This window comes from Phaseolus vulgaris, chromosome 1, assembly GCF_051622355.1.
Source record: "Phaseolus vulgaris cultivar YP4 chromosome 1, ASM5162235v1, whole genome shotgun sequence".
NCBI lineage: Eukaryota > Viridiplantae > Streptophyta > Magnoliopsida > Fabales > Fabaceae > Phaseolus > Phaseolus vulgaris.
Genome location: NC_143498.1, coordinates 51,277,968 through 51,297,500, shown reverse-complemented (window position 1 = coordinate 51,297,500; position 19,533 = coordinate 51,277,968). Strand labels below are relative to the sequence as shown.

The 19,533-nt window shown below is 32.3% G+C and overlaps 3 protein-coding genes across 7 annotated transcripts; 1 reads left to right on the top strand and 2 right to left on the bottom strand.

Annotated features, from left to right (window-relative positions):
* The first annotated feature begins 6,398 nt into the window (after window positions 1-6,398).
* On the top strand, window positions 6,399-7,638 carry LOC137816247 (putative expansin-A17). Its single transcript, XM_068619323.2, has 3 exons — window positions 6,399-6,561; window positions 6,706-7,027; window positions 7,150-7,638. Exons 1-3 carry the CDS (start codon window positions 6,429-6,431, stop codon window positions 7,457-7,459), a joined length of 765 nt encoding a protein of 254 aa, XP_068475424.1. The 5' UTR covers window positions 6,399-6,428; the 3' UTR covers window positions 7,460-7,638.
* A 1,046-nt stretch (window positions 7,639-8,684) lies between these two features.
* LOC137814855 (uncharacterized) lies at window positions 8,685-13,185 on the bottom strand. 3 transcript variants are annotated; one of them, XM_068617777.2, is made up of 5 exons: window positions 12,570-12,702; window positions 12,114-12,183; window positions 11,891-12,008; window positions 11,661-11,816; window positions 8,685-8,953 (listed from the first exon to the last, which is right to left on the bottom strand). In XM_068617777.2, the coding sequence occupies exons 2-5, from the start codon at window positions 12,119-12,121 to the stop codon at window positions 8,789-8,791; spliced, it is 447 nt and encodes a 148-aa protein (XP_068473878.1). In that variant the 5' UTR covers window positions 12,122-12,183; window positions 12,570-12,702; the 3' UTR covers window positions 8,685-8,788. The 3 variants fall into 3 exon arrangements, with proteins under 3 accessions (XP_068473878.1, XP_090149677.1, XP_090149675.1); XM_090293551.1 differs by lacking the exons at window positions 11,661-11,816; window positions 12,570-12,702 and adding an exon at window positions 12,915-13,185; XM_090293549.1 differs by lacking the exon at window positions 11,661-11,816.
* Window positions 13,186-13,642: 457 nt separating this feature from the next.
* On the bottom strand, window positions 13,643-19,204 carry POL (Protein phosphatase 2C family protein). 3 transcript variants are annotated; one of them, XM_068617775.1, is made up of 5 exons: window positions 18,821-19,145; window positions 16,292-18,734; window positions 15,392-15,505; window positions 13,946-14,210; window positions 13,643-13,868 (listed from the first exon to the last, which is right to left on the bottom strand). In XM_068617775.1, the coding sequence occupies exons 2-5, from the start codon at window positions 18,458-18,460 to the stop codon at window positions 13,753-13,755; spliced, it is 2,664 nt and encodes an 887-aa protein (XP_068473876.1). In that variant the 5' UTR covers window positions 18,461-18,734; window positions 18,821-19,145; the 3' UTR covers window positions 13,643-13,752. The 3 variants fall into 3 exon arrangements, with proteins under 3 accessions (XP_068473876.1, XP_068473877.1, XP_068473875.1); XM_068617776.1 differs by having other exon boundaries at window positions 16,292-18,716; XM_068617774.1 differs by having other exon boundaries at window positions 16,292-19,204.
* Window positions 19,205-19,533: the final 329 nt, after the last annotated feature.

The following is a 19,533-nucleotide window of genomic DNA, read 5'->3' as shown; positions in this document are numbered from 1 at the left end:
AAATAAAAATCCAGAATTGAAAATAATATATTTCAGAAAAATAAATCTGGAAGTGATTATTGAGTTCCGGAAATAAAAATTCGGAAAAAAAAATAAAATTCTATTTCGAACAAAAAATCCAGAATTGAAAAATAATACATTTCAAAAAAAAAATCCAAAAAAGAAAATATTATATTTTGGAAATGAAAATCCGAAAACAAAAATGAAAAACTCATTCTGGATAAAAAAAAATCCGTAATATAAAAATTTTGTTCCGGAAAAAAAAATCCAGAACACATATTTTGGAATTTTTTTTAAGGACAATTTCGTCTTTTCTGCTGAGATCGGGTGCAGTGATATGGTGCAGGAAGCAATTGCCCATGTGTAAATATGGTTGTCGCTATTCAAAATTTGTGGGCATGTGTGAATGCATATTCACATCACTGGTTTTTTTTCTCTTGTAAGATTCGTTTAGAACAAACAAAAATGTTTGGGCCTTTCTTATTTGGGCCGCTGTGGTACTTCTAAACGCGTAACGGTTTTTAAGGGCTTTTGCTTCCTGCATTATATCAATTTTGAATATGGCACTATACACAGCTATGAAATGACTGAAATAGCCTCATTAGTTTTTTTTTAAAGTGTTAGGGTTGTGCAACTCCACTGAAGTCAACTCCTGCAAGCTATGTACTATGCTCTCTTTCAAATAAAAATTACAATAATGTTTTGAACATTTAAAGAATACATAGATTGTAGATACAAAATGTATAGTAAAGTAAACAATCTAAGCGATATTAAGATAATACTATTCATTAAATAAGAAATGGTCTTTCTAACAAGAGTTCTTAAGCAAACCTTTCGAAAAATATTTTATTACAAATACATTTAATTATATTCCTTTAGTTGAAGTGGAAGGATAATTTTGGTTTTAATGGTTCGATTTTGTTCTGCAATTTTGAGAAATAGCTTTAGTTTTATTGTTAATTTATCATCTAACTTTAATATGGGTCATGGTACAATAAATCTAAATACCTACGTAAATATTTAATTTTTGTAAGGTCAATAATTTAATATAAAATATTAAATAAATTACGCAATTTGTTAAAAGTAAAATAAAACAACAAAACATTATTAATCAAAATCATTAGACGATAATTATACTAAGTGTTCTTAATAACTTTTTTTTATTCTCCTTCTCACGGCTTCCAAAGTCTCTCAATTACAACTTGAGCTTCTCGTTACTAGATTGGTTGACTTGAACTATCTTTTGGCTATATGGGCTTGGACTCACTTTCGGTTATTGATCTTGGGCTTACTCTCTACTAGACTTTGACTCACTCTCGGTTGGATAGAGATACCTACAAGATGCTATGATGATAAAGTCATAATCAGTTTTAATCTTATAAAAAACATTATACTTACATGTTAAATAAATCGTCTATTTATAGTGTCTATTAGTAAACTTTATTAATTTTATTGAACTTTTACTTTTTATACATTACACTTTCTAAATGTATTTTTAATATTTTGAACTTATTCATTAAATTTTGATACAGTGTTAATTATTTAATTATTTTTCATATTTTTTTATGCTAATGCTCTTTCGACATAGCTAGTTGACTAAGAAATACAACATTAATAGTTGTATAAAAATAAATGAAGAAAAATTAATTATTTGAGGTGATTATGTATTATAGAATAACAAATGAATTTGAAATATATGTACCAATTTTTATAGATTAAATGACTTTTTAAAAGGATTCAAAATAAGAATTAATTAAACAAAATGCCATGTGCCATGTGACATTTGCCATGTGATGGTGCAATAATATATGGCATCAAGCCATGAACATATTTATACACTGATTATAGTTCATGTGTGTGAATGAAAGCTTCTTCTTGATATATAAACAAAATGATGATGGCATATAGTTAGGTATTGCATGTTACTACAACTATGAAAGTATTAAATATAGATGCACAATACCCATAATTTATTTCATTCTCTTGCATCTACCAATTGACTTTTCATATACTATATATATAAGTACGGTGCTGAAGTACATTCTATCTGTTTTTTTGATAACCTATCATTCAAATACCATTTATCATTGTAATATCAAAACATGTTGTGTGCTTCTGGGAATTGCATGTGCTGTACCATTCACGTACGGATATCTAATATCAATTTCCTTAATTGCCCCAACAATTCGGTTTCAAAACCTTATACCCAATCATTCGATAAATGTTTTCAAATTTAATTTTAAGAATAAAATAAAACTTTAGTTTTAAAACTACACTCTGATGTAATATTCTTTCGCATAATTAAAGATCCATCGATTCAACATAACTATTTTAGAAAATAGATCGTTTTGTTTAATTGGTTTCATAAACTTTTTGTATCAAATAGAGGAATTGATATAATGATATCAAAATCACTTTATAACTGTAAATTTTTTATTAGTAAAGTTATTGTGGTATTTTATATCTACTCACAATTCATTATCATGCATTTTATTATTGAAAAATTGTGTCGTATTTTGGTGTCCAGTTAAGTTATGATTAATCATATATAAAACATGATTTTCTTGTTAAAAACATGTAAATATAGAATGTTTAATTACTGTACCAACTCATTAGATTATATTAAAAATAGAACCTAAAATAACTAGACTATATATAATATTTTAATCCAGTTTAGTTTCAACATGTTGGTAATTGATATTAAGGTAAACTTTCTAGTTTATTTTTGGTTTAATTACCTTTTTCGTCCCTATATTTATAATAATAGTCAATTTGGTACAGTATTTTTTAAAAAATTCAATTTGGTCTCTAACTTTTTTAAAATGTATTCAAAATTATCTTTTATGTTAAATATCCCCAAACGGCGTTAAGTGGTACTTATGTGGCAGACACGTGTAAGTTACGTGAATTGTGCTTACATTACTTTGGTGAATACTGAATTAGGGTTTAGGTTATTCAAATTGGGGATTCCAAATTTTTGATTTAGGGTTTCTGATACGAGGATTGTTCCCCTAGTTGGATTATGTGGTGCGCTTCCCTGCTTCGATTCCATTCGGAGGTGTGCTCCCCTCATTCGATTCTGTGGTGCGATCGTGAGTTACAATGGTGAGCTGCGGTCCCATGGTCGATTTGGAGGAGCGATTATGTGGTGTAGTCCAGAGGTGGTGAAGGGACAGCGATTGCGATCCATACCGTGGTGTCGTTTTGTGGTTGTTCCTTTATAAGGTTAGTAATTTTTTACTTAGTTTGAGAGTGATTCTGTTTTTTATTACTTTTAGAGAACATATACAGAGTTGTTTATGATGTAGGGTCACTCGCACCACATAATCGAATGAGGGGAGCACACATCCGAATGGAATCGAAGCAGGGAAGCGCACCACAGAATCCAACCAGGGGAGCAATACTCGTATCAGAAACCCTAAATCAAAAATTCGAAATCCCCAATTTGAATAACCTAAACCCTAATTCAGTATTCACTAAAGTAATGTAAGCATCATCCACGTAACTTACATGTGTCTGCCACATAAGCACCACTTAACGCCGTTTGGTGATATTTAACAGAAAGGACCATTTTTTAATACATTTTAGAAAACTTAGGGACCAAATTGAATTTTTTAAAAACCACTGTACCAAATTGACTATTGGCTATAAATATAGGGACGAAAAAGGTAATTAAACCTTTATTTTTTATATAAAATAAAAAAGTAAATCTACACTTAATTTTTAAAAGTTAATTCACAATGCATTTAAATTTATATGTCTACAGAAGACGCATGTTACACATTACTTTTGAATTTATTGTAAATTTTTTTATAAATTATGATTTTCACTTCTCATACATTCAATTAATAGAGATAGACAAGTATATCTTTATTAAAGAGAGTCCTTATGTGAGCAGTTTTTTCTATCATTTATTCTCAATCTATTTCTTGACAATTCTTTTCTTGTCACACACTTTTTTATGACCAAAAAGTGAAACAATCTTCTTTGTAAAGACACAAACCCTATATATATTCAGTCTTTGGATTCATCCTTCTCACTTGTATCTACTTTTACAAAATTTTATAATATTCAGTTTTGATTGATATTGATGCATATATAAAAATAATTCATATTGAATCCTCACATACAATAATAGTCCCAAAAAATGATTTTTCGCATATTTATAAAAACTCTTTATCATTAAGAACATATATTATAAAGCAATTAACATTTCAGATTAGATATATTCCTAGCATTCAAATATATTGTTAAGCATTATCATTTAGTTCATATCCTTAGAAGTAATTTCCAGTCAAATGTAATGATCAAAATAATAAATAGTTAAAGCTTTGAAAATAAAATATTATAGATAAATATCACCTCACACTTCAAGAAAATTATTAAATAGGGACTAAAATAATTAGTTACTACTTAACTAAATTAGAGACGATTTTATAAATTAAAGAAATTATTGGTATCTAAAGTAGTTTTTATTATTAATAAAAATTTATAAAATAATTTTTAAATTGATATCTAATTCTTACCCACCAAAATTTTAGCTACTTATTACTTTATATTCTAAATTAGTCTATATTAGTCTTTTAGGGACTAATTTAAAATCTAAAATATTAGTAGTTAAAATTTAGGTAGCTAATTTAAACATCAATTTATAGATTATTTTATAATTTTTTATTAATAATAAAAATCACTTTAGATATGAATAATTTTTTAATTTCTAAATTAGTATCTAATTTAGTCAATATAGTAATTAATTATTTTTTGTCTCTAAATTTGATTGCTATTTAATGTTTTTTTGTAGTGTCAATACTTAAGAATTTGAAGAGACTAATCTCAATCCCAAATGGAAGAGTTAGTCACTCATTGGCCATTACAAGCATGAAAAACAAGAAAATAAGGTTCAAAATATTTATCCTTGACAGTTATCACCTCTAGGATTTTTTTTTTCTCTCTATTCTTCCAATAATGTATAGGATTATGTCTCATGTTTTTTATTTAACATAATTGGGTTTGAGCTAAGTGACATCTCATGCCAAGCGAGTTATTATTTGCTTAGGCGAGTTTGACGAGAGAAGTCAAACTTCACTGGAATGAACTTGTTTGGGCGAGTCCTGAGCAAGTTCCTCTAGAGTGATCTTACTTAGACGAATTTCGAACGAGTTTTCAATGTTCCAAATGTCTATTCTTCTCTTCTTCATTCCTCTTTAACTCTCTTATCTTTTTTTCCCCCTAAAATTCTAAAATTAACATAAATTTAAAAATAAATATTTTTATTTATATTATAATCATAAAATATTTAAATTTCTAAATTAGAGATTGAATGATAAAAAACAAAATTAAAGGTCATTCTATATTCAATTTCATTCAATGTACGTGGGTCCCATTCATTATTTCAGTGCGCGTGGGCTCCAGTCATTCCTTTTTTTTAATGCACTTTTCATTTAATGCAGGTGAATAAGGAAGCGTAAATGAGTTCTGGCAATCATGCAAACTGCATTTTATTCCAATAATAATAATAATAGTTAATGATACATCATATAATTTAATTACAAATTTATTTTTTATTATATATATTTATTTTTAAATTTATTACATTGTATACCACTTTTGGAGGTGTAAACCTATATTTTCCAAAAATAATTTCCTATATTGCACCTTAACTTAATAATTTCATAAACTGCAAAAGCAATTGATGCTTTAAAAATTAAAATAAACATTTGACTTCTTTATCTTATCATTCAACGAGATATATATATAGTAATTTAATTATCAAAAAATAAACTTTCATTAATAAATTTCTAATTTATATATAGTAATTTAAATATTGTTCATGCATAATTATAAATTGAGCAACACAACTCTGATATAACATGTAAAATTTATTTGCATAACATAAACAGATATTATAAATTATGATTCTCATTTTTCATATATTTAATTATAATAGAAATAGACATAGACATTTACTTTATTTCATCCTCAATCTATTTTTGATAATTCTTTTCTTGTTAAATTTTTTTTATGACCAATAGTAAGACAAACTTTTTTAGATAGAAAAAATCCTATATTTTTAATCTCTTAAATTAACTTTTATCAGGTATCATAATATATATTTATATATATATATATAACATGTGAATATTTATTTTATTCAACTCAACATTATAAAATTAATTTAGATTATATAATTTTCTAAGATATGTGGTGTATGTACTAGGATTTTTATTTTTTTAATCAATACATTTAATAGACAATATTTAAGAGGAAACAAATTTGTTGGTCAACATTTCTTTTCCAATAATTTGAATTTCAACTAGCTGCTACAATGGACTAAAAAGTCCCCACTGCAGCTATAAATGATCGTAGTAATCTGGCATATTCAGCATCAAACTAAACCATCATTCCTTGTCTTGTCACAGAGAGAAAAAATGGAAAAGTTCATTATGAAGGCTTTCATATTGATTGTGGTGCTATTCACTACAGAACTTGGAGTAGCATCAGCTGCATGGTTGCAAGCTCATGCAACTTTCTATGGTGGGCCTCACGCCTCAGGAACAATGGGTAATTAATTACAATTCTCTCACTTTTTTCCTTCATCATCTCTCTAGTTCAATTGAAATGTTAAGTCCCAGCAATTAATTTACGTACAATGAAGTGCAATAGATAAATAATAATCACTATCAACTCAATTGTTTTCATTGGCAGGAGGTGCATGTGGCTATGGAAATCTCTACATAGATGGTTATGGTATAAGAACAGCTGCTTTGAGCACTGTTTTGTTTAATGACGGAAAAGCGTGTGGTGGTTGTTATACTATATTTTGTAACGCAAAAAAAGCACCCCAATGGTGCCTTAGGGGCACTTCCATCACTATCACTGCCACGAATTTCTGTCCTCCAAACTATGCTCTTCCTAATGACAATGGTGGTTGGTGTAATCCTCCTAGACCACACTTTGACATGTCCCAACCTGCATTTGAGACAATAGCAAAGTACAAAGCTGGGATTGTACCAATTTTTTACAGGAAGTATGTTTACATTATGTGATATATATATATATGTCTTAACCATCTTTGTGCTCCTCTTATGAAAAGTCTTTAAATGACATCATATGAACTAAGTTGGGCTAACTGATATTCATATTATGCAGAGTTATGTGCAAAAGAAATGGAGGCATCAGATTTACCATCCATGGGAAAAACTATTTTGAATTGGTGGTTATAAGCAACGTTGGTGGAGTTGGAGAGATTTCTAGAGTTTGGATCAAAGCGTCCAAAATAAACCAGTGGGAAAGCATGACAAGAAATTGGGGTGCTAACTGGCAAAGCTTGAAATATCTGAATGGTCAGAGTTTGTCTTTCAAAGTTCAACTCGTCAATGGGGAGACTCGCACTGCATACAATGTAGCACCCTCCAATTGGAGATTTGGCCAGTCTTTCCGCACCAATGTTCAGTTCTGAAAATGAAAAAATTAATGTATCTATCAATATTAGTGTTTGACTCTTTAATAATTATTATTATAAATGTTCCATGTGGTTGTGGCTCAGCAATTCAAGTATTGTGATGAAGCCTACCAACTTTGGTCTCTATTAATTACATAAGTGAAGCATTGAAGTAATTTTGGCAGCTTACATTTTAATTAAGACGTAATTATATCTTAATTAGCATTTTCTGATAACTTTTATTTATTTTGAACACTGGTATAACACCAAACATCGAAATTGCTTCACAAGGGAAATCCATTGTTTACTTTCACAAGTGTAGTTACTTGCAGAACAGCACGTATGTATTTGTTGTTCATGAAGACCTTTAAATTCTGTAAATTAGGTGTTGGTTTTTAAGGAGAGTACTAGGTATTCTATTTATGTAAGAAATTAGCTCATTAGAAATTAAAGCATAATTAATATGCAATAGAAGATCTTCATGTAACGTCTCACTAATAATATCTACTGTAATTTTGGATCGTCTAATGAATTTTTTTAATAATTAGTTTGTTTTGTTATGAGAATTACTGCTTATGTATTTTTTTCATTACTATTTATTAATTATAAAGATATTTGTTCTATAAGTAAAATCTTGCATCTTCAATATAAAGTTGATTAAGATTTGTAACTTATAATTATATGAGTGAGCAAAATTACTAAATTGTAATATCTATATTAGAGTGAATTCTCTTCTGAACATACTTGCACATAGTGGAAGTATATTAAATTTTGCATGTGATTATATTTTATTCTTTTGTTTTTGTTTGTGCGGTGTTTTTGTTTGTGCGGTAGGTCTTGGTTAACTTAAAATAATTGGACAATTATTTAGACGCACAACAAATATTCAGTTCTTTTTACGAGAATAGATATTAATGGAAGTTAAACTATGTAGATAATAGATGATGATTTTGTCAATCCAACTAAAATTAATATAGATGGCAAAATTTTATTTTTAACATTTAATACAAGTATATGTTCCCAATTCAAGCTGGAGATTATTATTAAATTAGAGTAATATAAGTTAATTCACTTGTTTAGAGATGATATATAAAAAATTAACTTGGTTAAAATCAAATTATTCTAGATAAGTTTTTTAAAGAAATTATCATCAAAATATTATCATATTATGCATTATAATCTATAAATGGATTATTGCAAAAAATATTTACATTATTAATATATTTTAAGTAAAAATAAGAAGGAATCAATGCCTGTTTAAATTTATTTTAAATAATCTGAATGAAAATAACCATGGCAATTTTCACAAACCATACAGAGATGTAAATTTGATATGAATGGCATCCTTTATACAACAATTAGTTGCATTATCTTGTGTCCATTGGATTCTTCATCACCCTTCTTCATTTCTTTCTGCTTCATATTGGGAGGTGGTGGCAATGTTTTCGTCACCAGCTCAACTATTTTGGTCACCTCTTCATCTGGAAAACGCCCCTCACAATACTCTATGAACTGTGTAATCAAAGTCAACAAACTGATTAATTACAGTTTCGGAAGGGTAGCTATTCAAAAAGTCTAAACATTTAAAAGCGCCTAACTCGAGATTTAGACTTAGAGATAAGAAGACCCTCAAAAGAAAATTATTATCAAAAGCAACACAGCCCTTTAATTTTTAGGCTTAACAATTCAAGCTTTCTATTTTTTATGCACAGTAAAAATTGGCAGACTAGCTAACCTGATGATTACAACCTCCTTACTCCTTAGATAAACACAATTAATCAGGAGTTTACATGTTCAAAACCAAATTTGACAAAAATATGATAATCAGCTACAGGGCTAAAAAAAGTATACTCCTTAGAAAAATGTTATTTTGATTCTAGTCTGTACAAAAATAAATTAACAATTTATAGTCTTTCATTTACTTTTAGCCATCAAAAGTAAACCCTATACGGAACTACATTTTTCCTAATGAATGAGTGGTTTTTAAACAAAAAATTTATAGGCACTGAACAAAAATCCAAAACTTTAGAGGGACTAAAAAGTTCATTAATCCTTCTTAATATCTTAAGTTTGTAAGTTTTAAACCCTGCATATAGATAAAGTAGCTAGTCTACACTGACTATGTAAAAATATTTTATACCGTCATCTAATTTATTATAAATTATCGTGTATAATAAATTAAAAATGTCTAATAATATACTCCACCATCCTCTTAAATGAATGAACAAAGCTTGTGGTATGTAAAAGTTCACGAAAGTAGCAAAACAGGAAGATTTAAAAACTAAGAAGACTGAAATCCTCTGACCACTAGCATGTGTTTCAAACCAACATGGAAAAAATTTCCTTATAGATCTATGCAGCCTTATCCTCGTAAATGGAGAATGGAGAGTATGTTCCCAATATTTGAACCTATGACTTCTATAGTTCACAAGGTAACACCTAACTTTTCGATACAGTTCACCCTCTAAAATTCACTAGCAGGTCTGTATATAAGTTGGGACCAAAGAAAGTTAAAGTTAAGTCTAATATAGTCTGCATGCTTCCAACTAAGATATCATTACAGATTTCCAGACAAAAAACAATTCGAGAATGCATAAAAAAATATAAATGGTTAAAAAATCATTCAAAATTCTATTGGTTATTACACCTAAGATGTGAATTGAGGAACGACCAACTACTCTTTCTTTTTTTATCATTCTACTAATAATGCAGGGACTATGTTTCCAAACTGGCTGATCTTACCAGTAACAGTTTCTCGTAAATTATATTTTGATATTATCAGAGCGAATTAGTTATGAGAAGGAAAATATAAATTATGCTATAACAACTGCTAATTGTCAGAAAAAATTTTGTTGGTAACAGAGATAAAGTTTTCATGTCTCAATTCTTGAAACACTTGTTTAAATTGAGTGGCACTACTCTAGCCATGAGCACGGTGTCCCACCCACAAACAGACGGACAGTCTAAGGCTGTCAATTGTTGCTTAGAGATGTATCTCTGTTGTTTCACGTATAACAATTCAAAAGCTTGGTCTAAGTTTCTGTCTTGGGGTGAATTCTGGTATAATACATCATACCATCTCAGTACAGGTATGCCCCTTTTCAGGTTCTGTAGAGCACCCTTGGGACAAATATGTCTTCAATTCAATTCCACCGATCCCTTAGACCTTCGAGAAATGCTCCAACAAAGAGATCTGATTGAATCTCAGTTAAAACAGCATTTACTGAAGGTGCAGCACAATATGAAGATAGGAAAAGAGGGATGTCGAATTCAAAGAGGAGAACTTGGTATTGGTTAAACTGCAACCATATTGACAAAATTCTATGACCTTGAAAAGAAACCAGAAGTTAGGAATGAAGTATTTTGGACCATTTCCTATTGTGAAGAAAGTAGGCCTTGTTGCTTATAAAGTGCATCTGCCAAATCATGCCAAAATTCATCCAGGTTTTCACTGTTCTCAGCTGAAACCTTCTTATGGTGACCATATTAAATCATCTATTCCTTTAAGCATGACAACTAATGAAATTGGTCCAATTCTGCATCCTGAGGCCATTTTGCAAAACAGGATTATTATCAAAGGTGATAACGAAATTCAACAAGTGCTGGTTCAATGAGATGGTCTTGAGGAGAGACATGCTACTTGGGAAGACTGGTTAGCTTTCAAAGAGGCATATCCTGATTCCAACCTTGGGGACAAGGTAGGTTTTAATGGGGGCGGCAAAGTTATATCAAAAAAGGGTGCAAGGACTGAAGTGGAAAATTGTCCTCAATATGAAAATTCTGTTAGCAAGGTGGGACAGCTGGCAGAAGGGTCAAAGGACACGGAATGCAAAACTGTTAGGAGAGAGTGAGGAATGTATGTTTGCAGGATTATCTATGGGGCCCCAACAATATATAAATCATAAGGAGTAATGAAGGGCGGTGTGTGTGTGTGTTCACTCTACTTCTTCTCTCTATAGTATATATTTAGCTGATTCTCTGTAATTGCTATTCTGATTAGCATCCTTTACATAAATAACAAACAGAGAAGTTATTCACCAAAGTTGTGCCTCTTCTTCTTTTTTTTCCTGCCTCGTTCTTGCTTATAATATCCTCCCTTACACAATAGTTCATACTTCAAAGCTAAAGACAACAACAGAAAACACATTCCAGAGCTAATAACTTCTAACCAAATGGTTAGGTGTAAACTAAATTGTAAAGTTAAAATTTTGATACTTACAGGAAATATTTCAACTTCAGCAGCTGGCCTAGTGTTTAATATGTTCAGAACCTCAGACTTTGCTAGGTCATGACGTTTAATACTTGTCAAAAATTCATTGATGCTCTCTCTTGTTTGATCAGAAGCAGCAGTGTCAACCAAATAATCATAAACCAGCTAGATATGCAGCAGATTCAACAACCAATAAAACTTATAAAATATTGCCATCTATTAGAAAAAGCAAATCTAACCTTGTATTCAGACTGCGCTACTTTGGCAATTACCCTTGTTGGATCCTTTGAAGCTCCTTTAGCTCGTAAGAAATCAAGGACCTCAAAATTTGTGAGTGCTCCAGCATTGGCCTCCAAGCTATGACAGTTAGTAAACATCAACCATATGCAAACAGATAAGAGAAAGGTTCAACTAAAATTAGTGTATTAATTTGAAAACAAACAAAAAATGGTGGAAACATACATTTTCATTTGTGATGTGAGATACTAGAGAGAGAAAAGGAAGTGACAAAAAGAGAGTGTCTCCTTTGCTTCTGCAATAAACCAATACACACAATTAAATAATTGAACTTTCACAAAATACATCCTAACACAGTTTAAATTTAACACACGATTGATTGGGTGTGATTAAAACAATCCAAACGTTGTGTCCCCGTTCCAAAATAAACAATTTTTGGCCAACTACCCTAACCCCCAATCAAAGATTTAATTTAAAGCCAACTAAAAACAAAACAATTACAATTAAAAATAGTTAAGAAATGAAAAATTGATAAATTGGAAACACAAATGATAAAGAAAAGGAATGAGTGCTCAAACACTTGCACTTTCGGTAGAGAGCAAGCTCTGACTGGAAAATTGATACAGAGAAGAAAGAAATGCACTTTCAACTTAGTGGCCCTTTCGAATCACACTAACTTACACTTTCTTCTCCGTGAAATGGATTTCGAGGAAAACTACTTGTGGGATTTGGAGCTCCTTCACTCGATTGAAGCTCTGGTACTAGTTACCTCTTCTACCCATCAAATAATATGCGGATATAATAATTATTTGTGGTTTTAAAAAATATTTATCAGTGTTTGAAAAAAATATTATTTTGGTTCTTGCAAGTATTTTTTTTACTTTCAGTCTCGTGAGTTTTTTTTTACAGTGTAAAAACTCTAATTGTAGATTTTAATAACACGAACAGAAGTGCTGAGACAATAGAATTAGTAAGCGTATGAACCAATAGGAAAGTGAGAAGAGATGAATGTTTTGAGATGGCTACCTTGTACAGAGAGGGAGGAGGTTAAGGGCAAATAAGTAGATGCTAAATCATGTGATGGTTAAGCATTAACAAAATTTCAATTTAAATTCAAAGCAAATTATAAATAAGACATCATCCATGGTGTTTTGTTACTTCGAAACCAAATATTCATCTGCCACAACAAAAAATCTACTTCATAGTTTGATGTCTGGTCAAATAAGGTTGATCAGTCCAACAGGTTATGCATATCTTTTTCACCTTGTACCGGTATATTTCTTATCTCAATTTTCTCTCACTATGTTTTTTTCTGCTTCATAAAGTATGTGCTTGTTATATGGTAAACTCTTATTTCTTTAAGATTGTTAGCCTTCACAAATCTAAGTCCAAGCATTTATGACTTGAAAAGATTTATCTTTGGGCCCACGAGATTGAAGAAGGAGAGGTAGAGGGTGGTGTGAGTCAACATTTACGTGTCCAATTCCCAATTAAGTATCTGCCTCGTCATCCCTCCACAGCCTCAGTCAACTTCAAATTTATCCACGTCTTAATCTTTCACTTCACAAATTCATTTCAAATAAAGCGACAAAATAGTTATTCTTTCAGCAAATCTCAGTATATATTAATCATTTTACCAAAGCCTAACTTTTTGAAAGAAAAAATGTCACTTTTAAATTGACTTCTGAAAATGAACTGGTCAAGCGAAAAGGACTGGTTTGATAAAAGGGTTTCGTTGAAAAATGAGAGACTAATTTTGATTTCTAAAATAATTTTACTTCTTCTAACCCAAAATTGTTACATTATGAAAGGAACATGCAAAAATGAAAGAGTCACATTTTAAAATTAAAATATAAAAAAATGATTATCCGGATGATCTCCAAATCCTTCCCTCCAAGGAAACGACCATAAGAGAAACATCATCATGATATTTTCGGCGATCTCCATGAGGAATATCCAGCAATTCATGAAAATCCATTCCTGCAAAAATCTTCATCGTCAAAAATGAATGGCATAATAATAATGTGAGAGTAGAAGAGAGCATAGGTGACACTGACCATTTTTTTTTGCGGCACGGAAGAGAAGCTCTGCTATAAGGTATTGTGCAGGATCGCCTTCGGGAACATTTTCCATGAACCAGGTGACATGGGCAACTACCTCCTCATTGCTGAAATATTGGTAAAGCCCATCAGAGGACAGCACCAGGAACCGATCGCTTGAAGAAAGCCGGTGGTGAACCACAGACGAAGCACAACTTAGGTAAGAACCATTGCCCACATAATCAACTCGAAACATCTTCAGTAGAGGTTCGTTAAAACATGGCTAAATCATACAGTTTTAGTTAGAAATGGTTTCAATGAATAACAATAAGTATTCTTCATTATTTATCGTCATCATAAAAAAAAAGTAGTACTGTGTCTGTAAAAATATGAAAAGAGAAACAAAGTAAAAAAGAATGACTTGTAGTGCAAATTGCAGGAATAATATAAATTGAAAACAAAGTAAATAGACTGAAAATGCAAAGACTTCATTGAGAGAAGTGGTTGGAAACATACACTCAACTCGTTACAGAAATAGTCATTGATGTGTAAGGTGTTACAGGGGGTTTGGTGTAAGTGCCTCAATAATGATGAATATCTACGAGTTTTTTTGTTATATAAACATGTACTAGCCAAAATGCAGATGTAAATTATTTTCAGAATGTGAATTATCATAAACTATTCTATCATGAACTTCATAATATCAAAGTCATAAACTCTGCATCTCTGATATCATACTACAATGAAGGCCCGAAAGTTGGTCTTGTAACTACTAGTAGGGAGGAAAAAAATAGCTGTACAGAATACTGGCGTGATCACACAAACACAAGAGAAAGATTCAAATTCAGTCATACACAACATGCATAAAGTAAGTGAATGTATAACGATGCATACCATAACTAAGTTCAACATGCTACCTCTATATTATTCTTTAGGGTCAAATCTGTCACTGACCATCAGTAACAAACTATACTAAAAGTTTTAAATGAAAAGCGAAGGTAAAAGAATATGATTTATATCTGACATGTTTTATCTACCCTTTAAAGTAGATTACACTTGAGAAGTCAAAATATAACTAATTCACAATTGACTCCATCTTCTGCTTATCCACCAACTCCTTTTTTGGTTAACACTTTGACAGTTAAATGAGAAAATCAGATAGTATGATGAATTTCTAATAATGAACAAGAAGCCTCTTAATATTCATTGGAGATACTTATTCTTGCAAGAGAAATGTTTATGATTTTTCTTTCAAGAATACACACATACATATAAAAGGAGACAACTGAATTTGAAAATATTTACATTTTTATGTTCAAAATCTGAAATGGTAATTGTCCATGTTATGGAAAAGAAAAAGGGGTATGAAGTATGAACACGTGTGGAATCCCACCAATAAAACTATGGACAAAAGGACTGGAGCAAACTAAAATTCAGATAGCCAAAGTCAGAAGATCAACTGACCCTCTTCAGGAATCCAGCACCAAATGCTCTGGTCACTTTTAATTGTCCTTTCACTCGATCATTAAATATGGCCTGATTATCATCAGGGTGTTCTGCTCTTATTCTAAACACTTCCTGCGACCAGAATTGAAAAATATTGGTCAAAACTATTTTAACAAATGCAATAAATTTTTCTTTCCAGTAAAGATAAATATTTCAATGTTTGCATAAGGTGTTACCCAATCCTTCCCAAAAATCCTAATAACTACGATTTTTTGTCTTGAATTTCAGAAAACATCGAATATAAATAATAAGAAAATCGCACTGGACCTTGACAACTGTATGCTGTATGTGTAAGTACTAGACGTAAAAATAGGCAGAGTTTGCCTACGGATAAAAGTAGGTAAAAATATGCTAGGTCCCAGATCTTCCTGATGAAATATGAAATACGAGTAAATGAGATTTAAAAAAGGTGATTCTAAATAAAGTACTTTGAATTCAATATGTAATATTTGAAAGACTGAAAATATTTGCTTGAATTATTTTGTTAGATAACTCAGTTCAAAATTGGAAAAAAATCTGACCGGACCTGATCCAGAGAACTACACCTTAACACAGATTTCTCCATTTACAAACTATATCTTCTCAGTTTTTATAAAAGCAGGAAAAAAAAACACCCTCTAGCAAATGCCAATGACTATTCACAAATGGGTTTCTCATATAAATTCAAATTTGAGCATTCACAGGTATTTAAATACGAAAAATAGTTAAAAACACATGTAGAGACAAGATAAATCAACAACATATGCATGACAATTCAATAAACCATGTAAGACTAGCTGATCACAATTTAGAAATAGAACATTTGACTGTAATATATTAACCTATAGTTCATCAATAAAAAAGGAGGAGGAAACACACCTCTTCTATACTTGTGCTGTGATCTGTAGAAAGCTGAACAGCCCTCATTTTCAATCTGCACATGGAAATCTCTCGATTTTTGTTTATCTTGTTAACATGCTTGTTTATATTGTGCACTGGGGACTCCTCCGAAATTCTGTCCAGCTCCATGCCTACTAATGACTCTCTAGAACGATTTCTATGCCTCATGTCATCTTTGACGAGACACAGATTAGGATGACGATCATTTGGTCGTTCTTGAGCCAAAATGGCACGACTATCTCCTAGGTTCATAACATAGACATCTTGATCCTTCATCAGCATCACTAAAACACATGATCCCATTAAGGCAAGCTCTGGATTTTTATCCATATTATTCTCCACCATTTTCAAGTATGCCTCTTCTGTTCTTTCAAGAGCCCGAGCCATTGCTCTTAAAACTGCATTATGATCTACTCCAGACTTGCATATTCTAATGGGTCCTGAGGATTCCACTAATTTCTTGTCAAAACAAGTTTCCTCCCTATGCCAATCATAACTCCAAGGAAAAAGTTTCTTTCGTAAGGACTTCTGTTTCCTGTACATTTTTCTGATTTTTGAACCAATAAATGACTTTCTAGTACTCTGCCTTTGTCCTGAAACAGAAAAGGGAGCTATAGGCTCTAGGTTAGTCGAACTAAACTCAGGGCCTCCATTTTCCCCTGAAGTAGTAGGACATTCATCCTGGTGTCCAGATCTATCCTCTTTACCTTCAGATGAGCAGAACCTCAACTTCCTTTCTTGTGTTATTTCAGCAGGAACTATAGAATCCTTGCCTTGTTCTGACACTTGTTCATTCCAAGATTCCATCTGAAGTAGCTCATAAAGTCGCAAACTTCTTCTGCCCTGTCCACTCAATTGTCCAATTGGAACAGATACAGGAGCAGGATGGTCAATACTGGGACTTCCACAATTTTTCTTTTCAACATTTACCTTAATTTCAGCATTTACCTCCACTATCTCACTATTAGACGACTGATCCTTGACCATTATGGGACAAGAAGTTTCTGTACAGCAAGAACTTTCTTCAGTTGAAATGTTATGACCATCAGGCATTTCCTCCCTACCGCATTCTAGAGCAACTACATCATTTCCATTATTAAGGACTTCAGATTTAAGTGGATCAACAGGATTATCTTCATAATCCCAGAGCAACCCTTCTAATTCCTTGTCTATAAACTTATAAAGATGACTCATCAGAAAATCAGGTGCATCTGGTCCACTAAAACCATCATATATCCCAATAAACAACCACCCTTGTTCTTCAGAAAGCACAACATGAACCCTATCTTCACCGGCCTTACCATGAGCCCACTGCAAATTTTGTGTATGTTTATACTCCAATTCGGACGATCCAACTTCAGTACAGTTTCTAGAAACTTCAGACCGAAACTTCGCCTCTTTGGAATTCCAAGCTAGTTGAGACACCGGATGAAGGAATAACCGCTGCACCCAACTGACACCCATGGAGTGCTTGGAAAAAGTCCGAGAAAAAGTGTTTCTCATAGGACCACTCACACTTCTCATGAGGCGCTGGAGGTGTGGCCTTCGGCGACCACGTGCAAGAGGGGCTGAGAAGTTGGACTTGTCAGTGGCATCAAGAGGTCCTGACATCACTCCCTTCTCTATCGGCCCAGACATGAAACCACCACCCTTATCCAATGGACCGGAAGCAAATCTCTCCAATGGTCCCGACATGAATCCATTCAAAGGTCCAGAACCACGGGGAACAGGCTGCAAAGGGATTGCAGCAAACGACGAGGTTCCCTCAAAGGATGCTGCAGGCTCTAGAACATCACTAGCAAGTAGAGCATTCTGGTTACCAGTCCTGGCAGTGGAAACATTGGCACTAACCGAAGCACCCGATATTGTCTTGAATGTGGTTTCCGAAACATTCTTGCCAGGCCTCTCTTCAATGCTCTCATGCCTAAATGAGCCACTCAATGTCTCGGAATCAAGGGTGCTAGAATCAACAGTGAACCTCTCAGAGTTTGACGGGGTAATGGCAGGAGATTCAAAAATAGAAGGCCTCACATAACAGAAAGAGTGGCCTAACCCTTCATCTAATGGCTCTAGAAACTCCAAATCAACCCCACTCTTGCCATTAAACGGCACCAAACAGCCAACAACACGAGAAGTGCCGTTGCCCATTATTATTATTCCAACAAATGCAAACACCCCTGACACAGAGATGCCAACACCACAAGGTTTCTGAACCTAAGCACCATTACCGGATACAAATACAAACCAGAAGAAAACCTAATATACCCCTAATTATTAAACACCCCATGATTACACATGTCATCAACATGCACCATCATCATCATCGTCATCAAATTCCGAGGCTGAAAGCGATGCGACCCATTTGCTGCTTCGGGATAAAGTAACATAAAAAGAGGCCAAAACACTGTCCTACAAAGTGGGTCTGAATCAAAAAACAAAATCCCTCAAACAGCGCCAAAGGGGTAAAGCAGGAAACACAGTTTTGGTTGGAAAATGTTGCGATCTAACCTGGTGGACAGTGGTTGAGAAACAGATCTAAGAGCTGGAAAGAGGGTGCTGTGAAAGAGAGATGAGGGGCGAATAGAGAGGCAGACCCATTTCAAAAGAGAGAGTTTTTTTCCTTCTTCGGCGCGGAATCTGACAGATGAACATGGAGGAAGGCGTGGGCGAATTGAATCATGAACGAACGGCGAGGGGCTTCTGAGGGGAATTGAGAAGATGTGTGAAATGGAGTGAGTGTGTGTTTGACTAACCGTGGAGTGCTGAGTGAGGGAGAAGACAAGAACAGCAGAAGGATGAGAGCAGTGTGGTGTGGCCTTTTGTTTTTCTATCCAATTTTAATTCCTCTTTTTAACTCTTTTACTTTCCTTTTCCTCACCTAAACAATAAATTAACTATTAATGCCTCATAACATCTTATTATGGATATATAAAACCTTCTAAAACTATTTTACATCATCCTTTAATCACAAATCATTCTTAATCTCTCACTTTTAAACCACTTATTGTAAAATTATAAATTAATAATATCATTTCGTCATGCACATAAGGCTTAAATATGTTACTGGTGGGGTGGGTGTGTGTGATCTATTCATTTTATTATTTTGGTTTTTAATTTCAGCTTACCATGTTAGTCCCTGTAATTTTAATTTTAATTTTAATTGTTTTAATGTTATTGTTAGAGATCCATAGTTAAATAATATATAACATGATGACATTCCA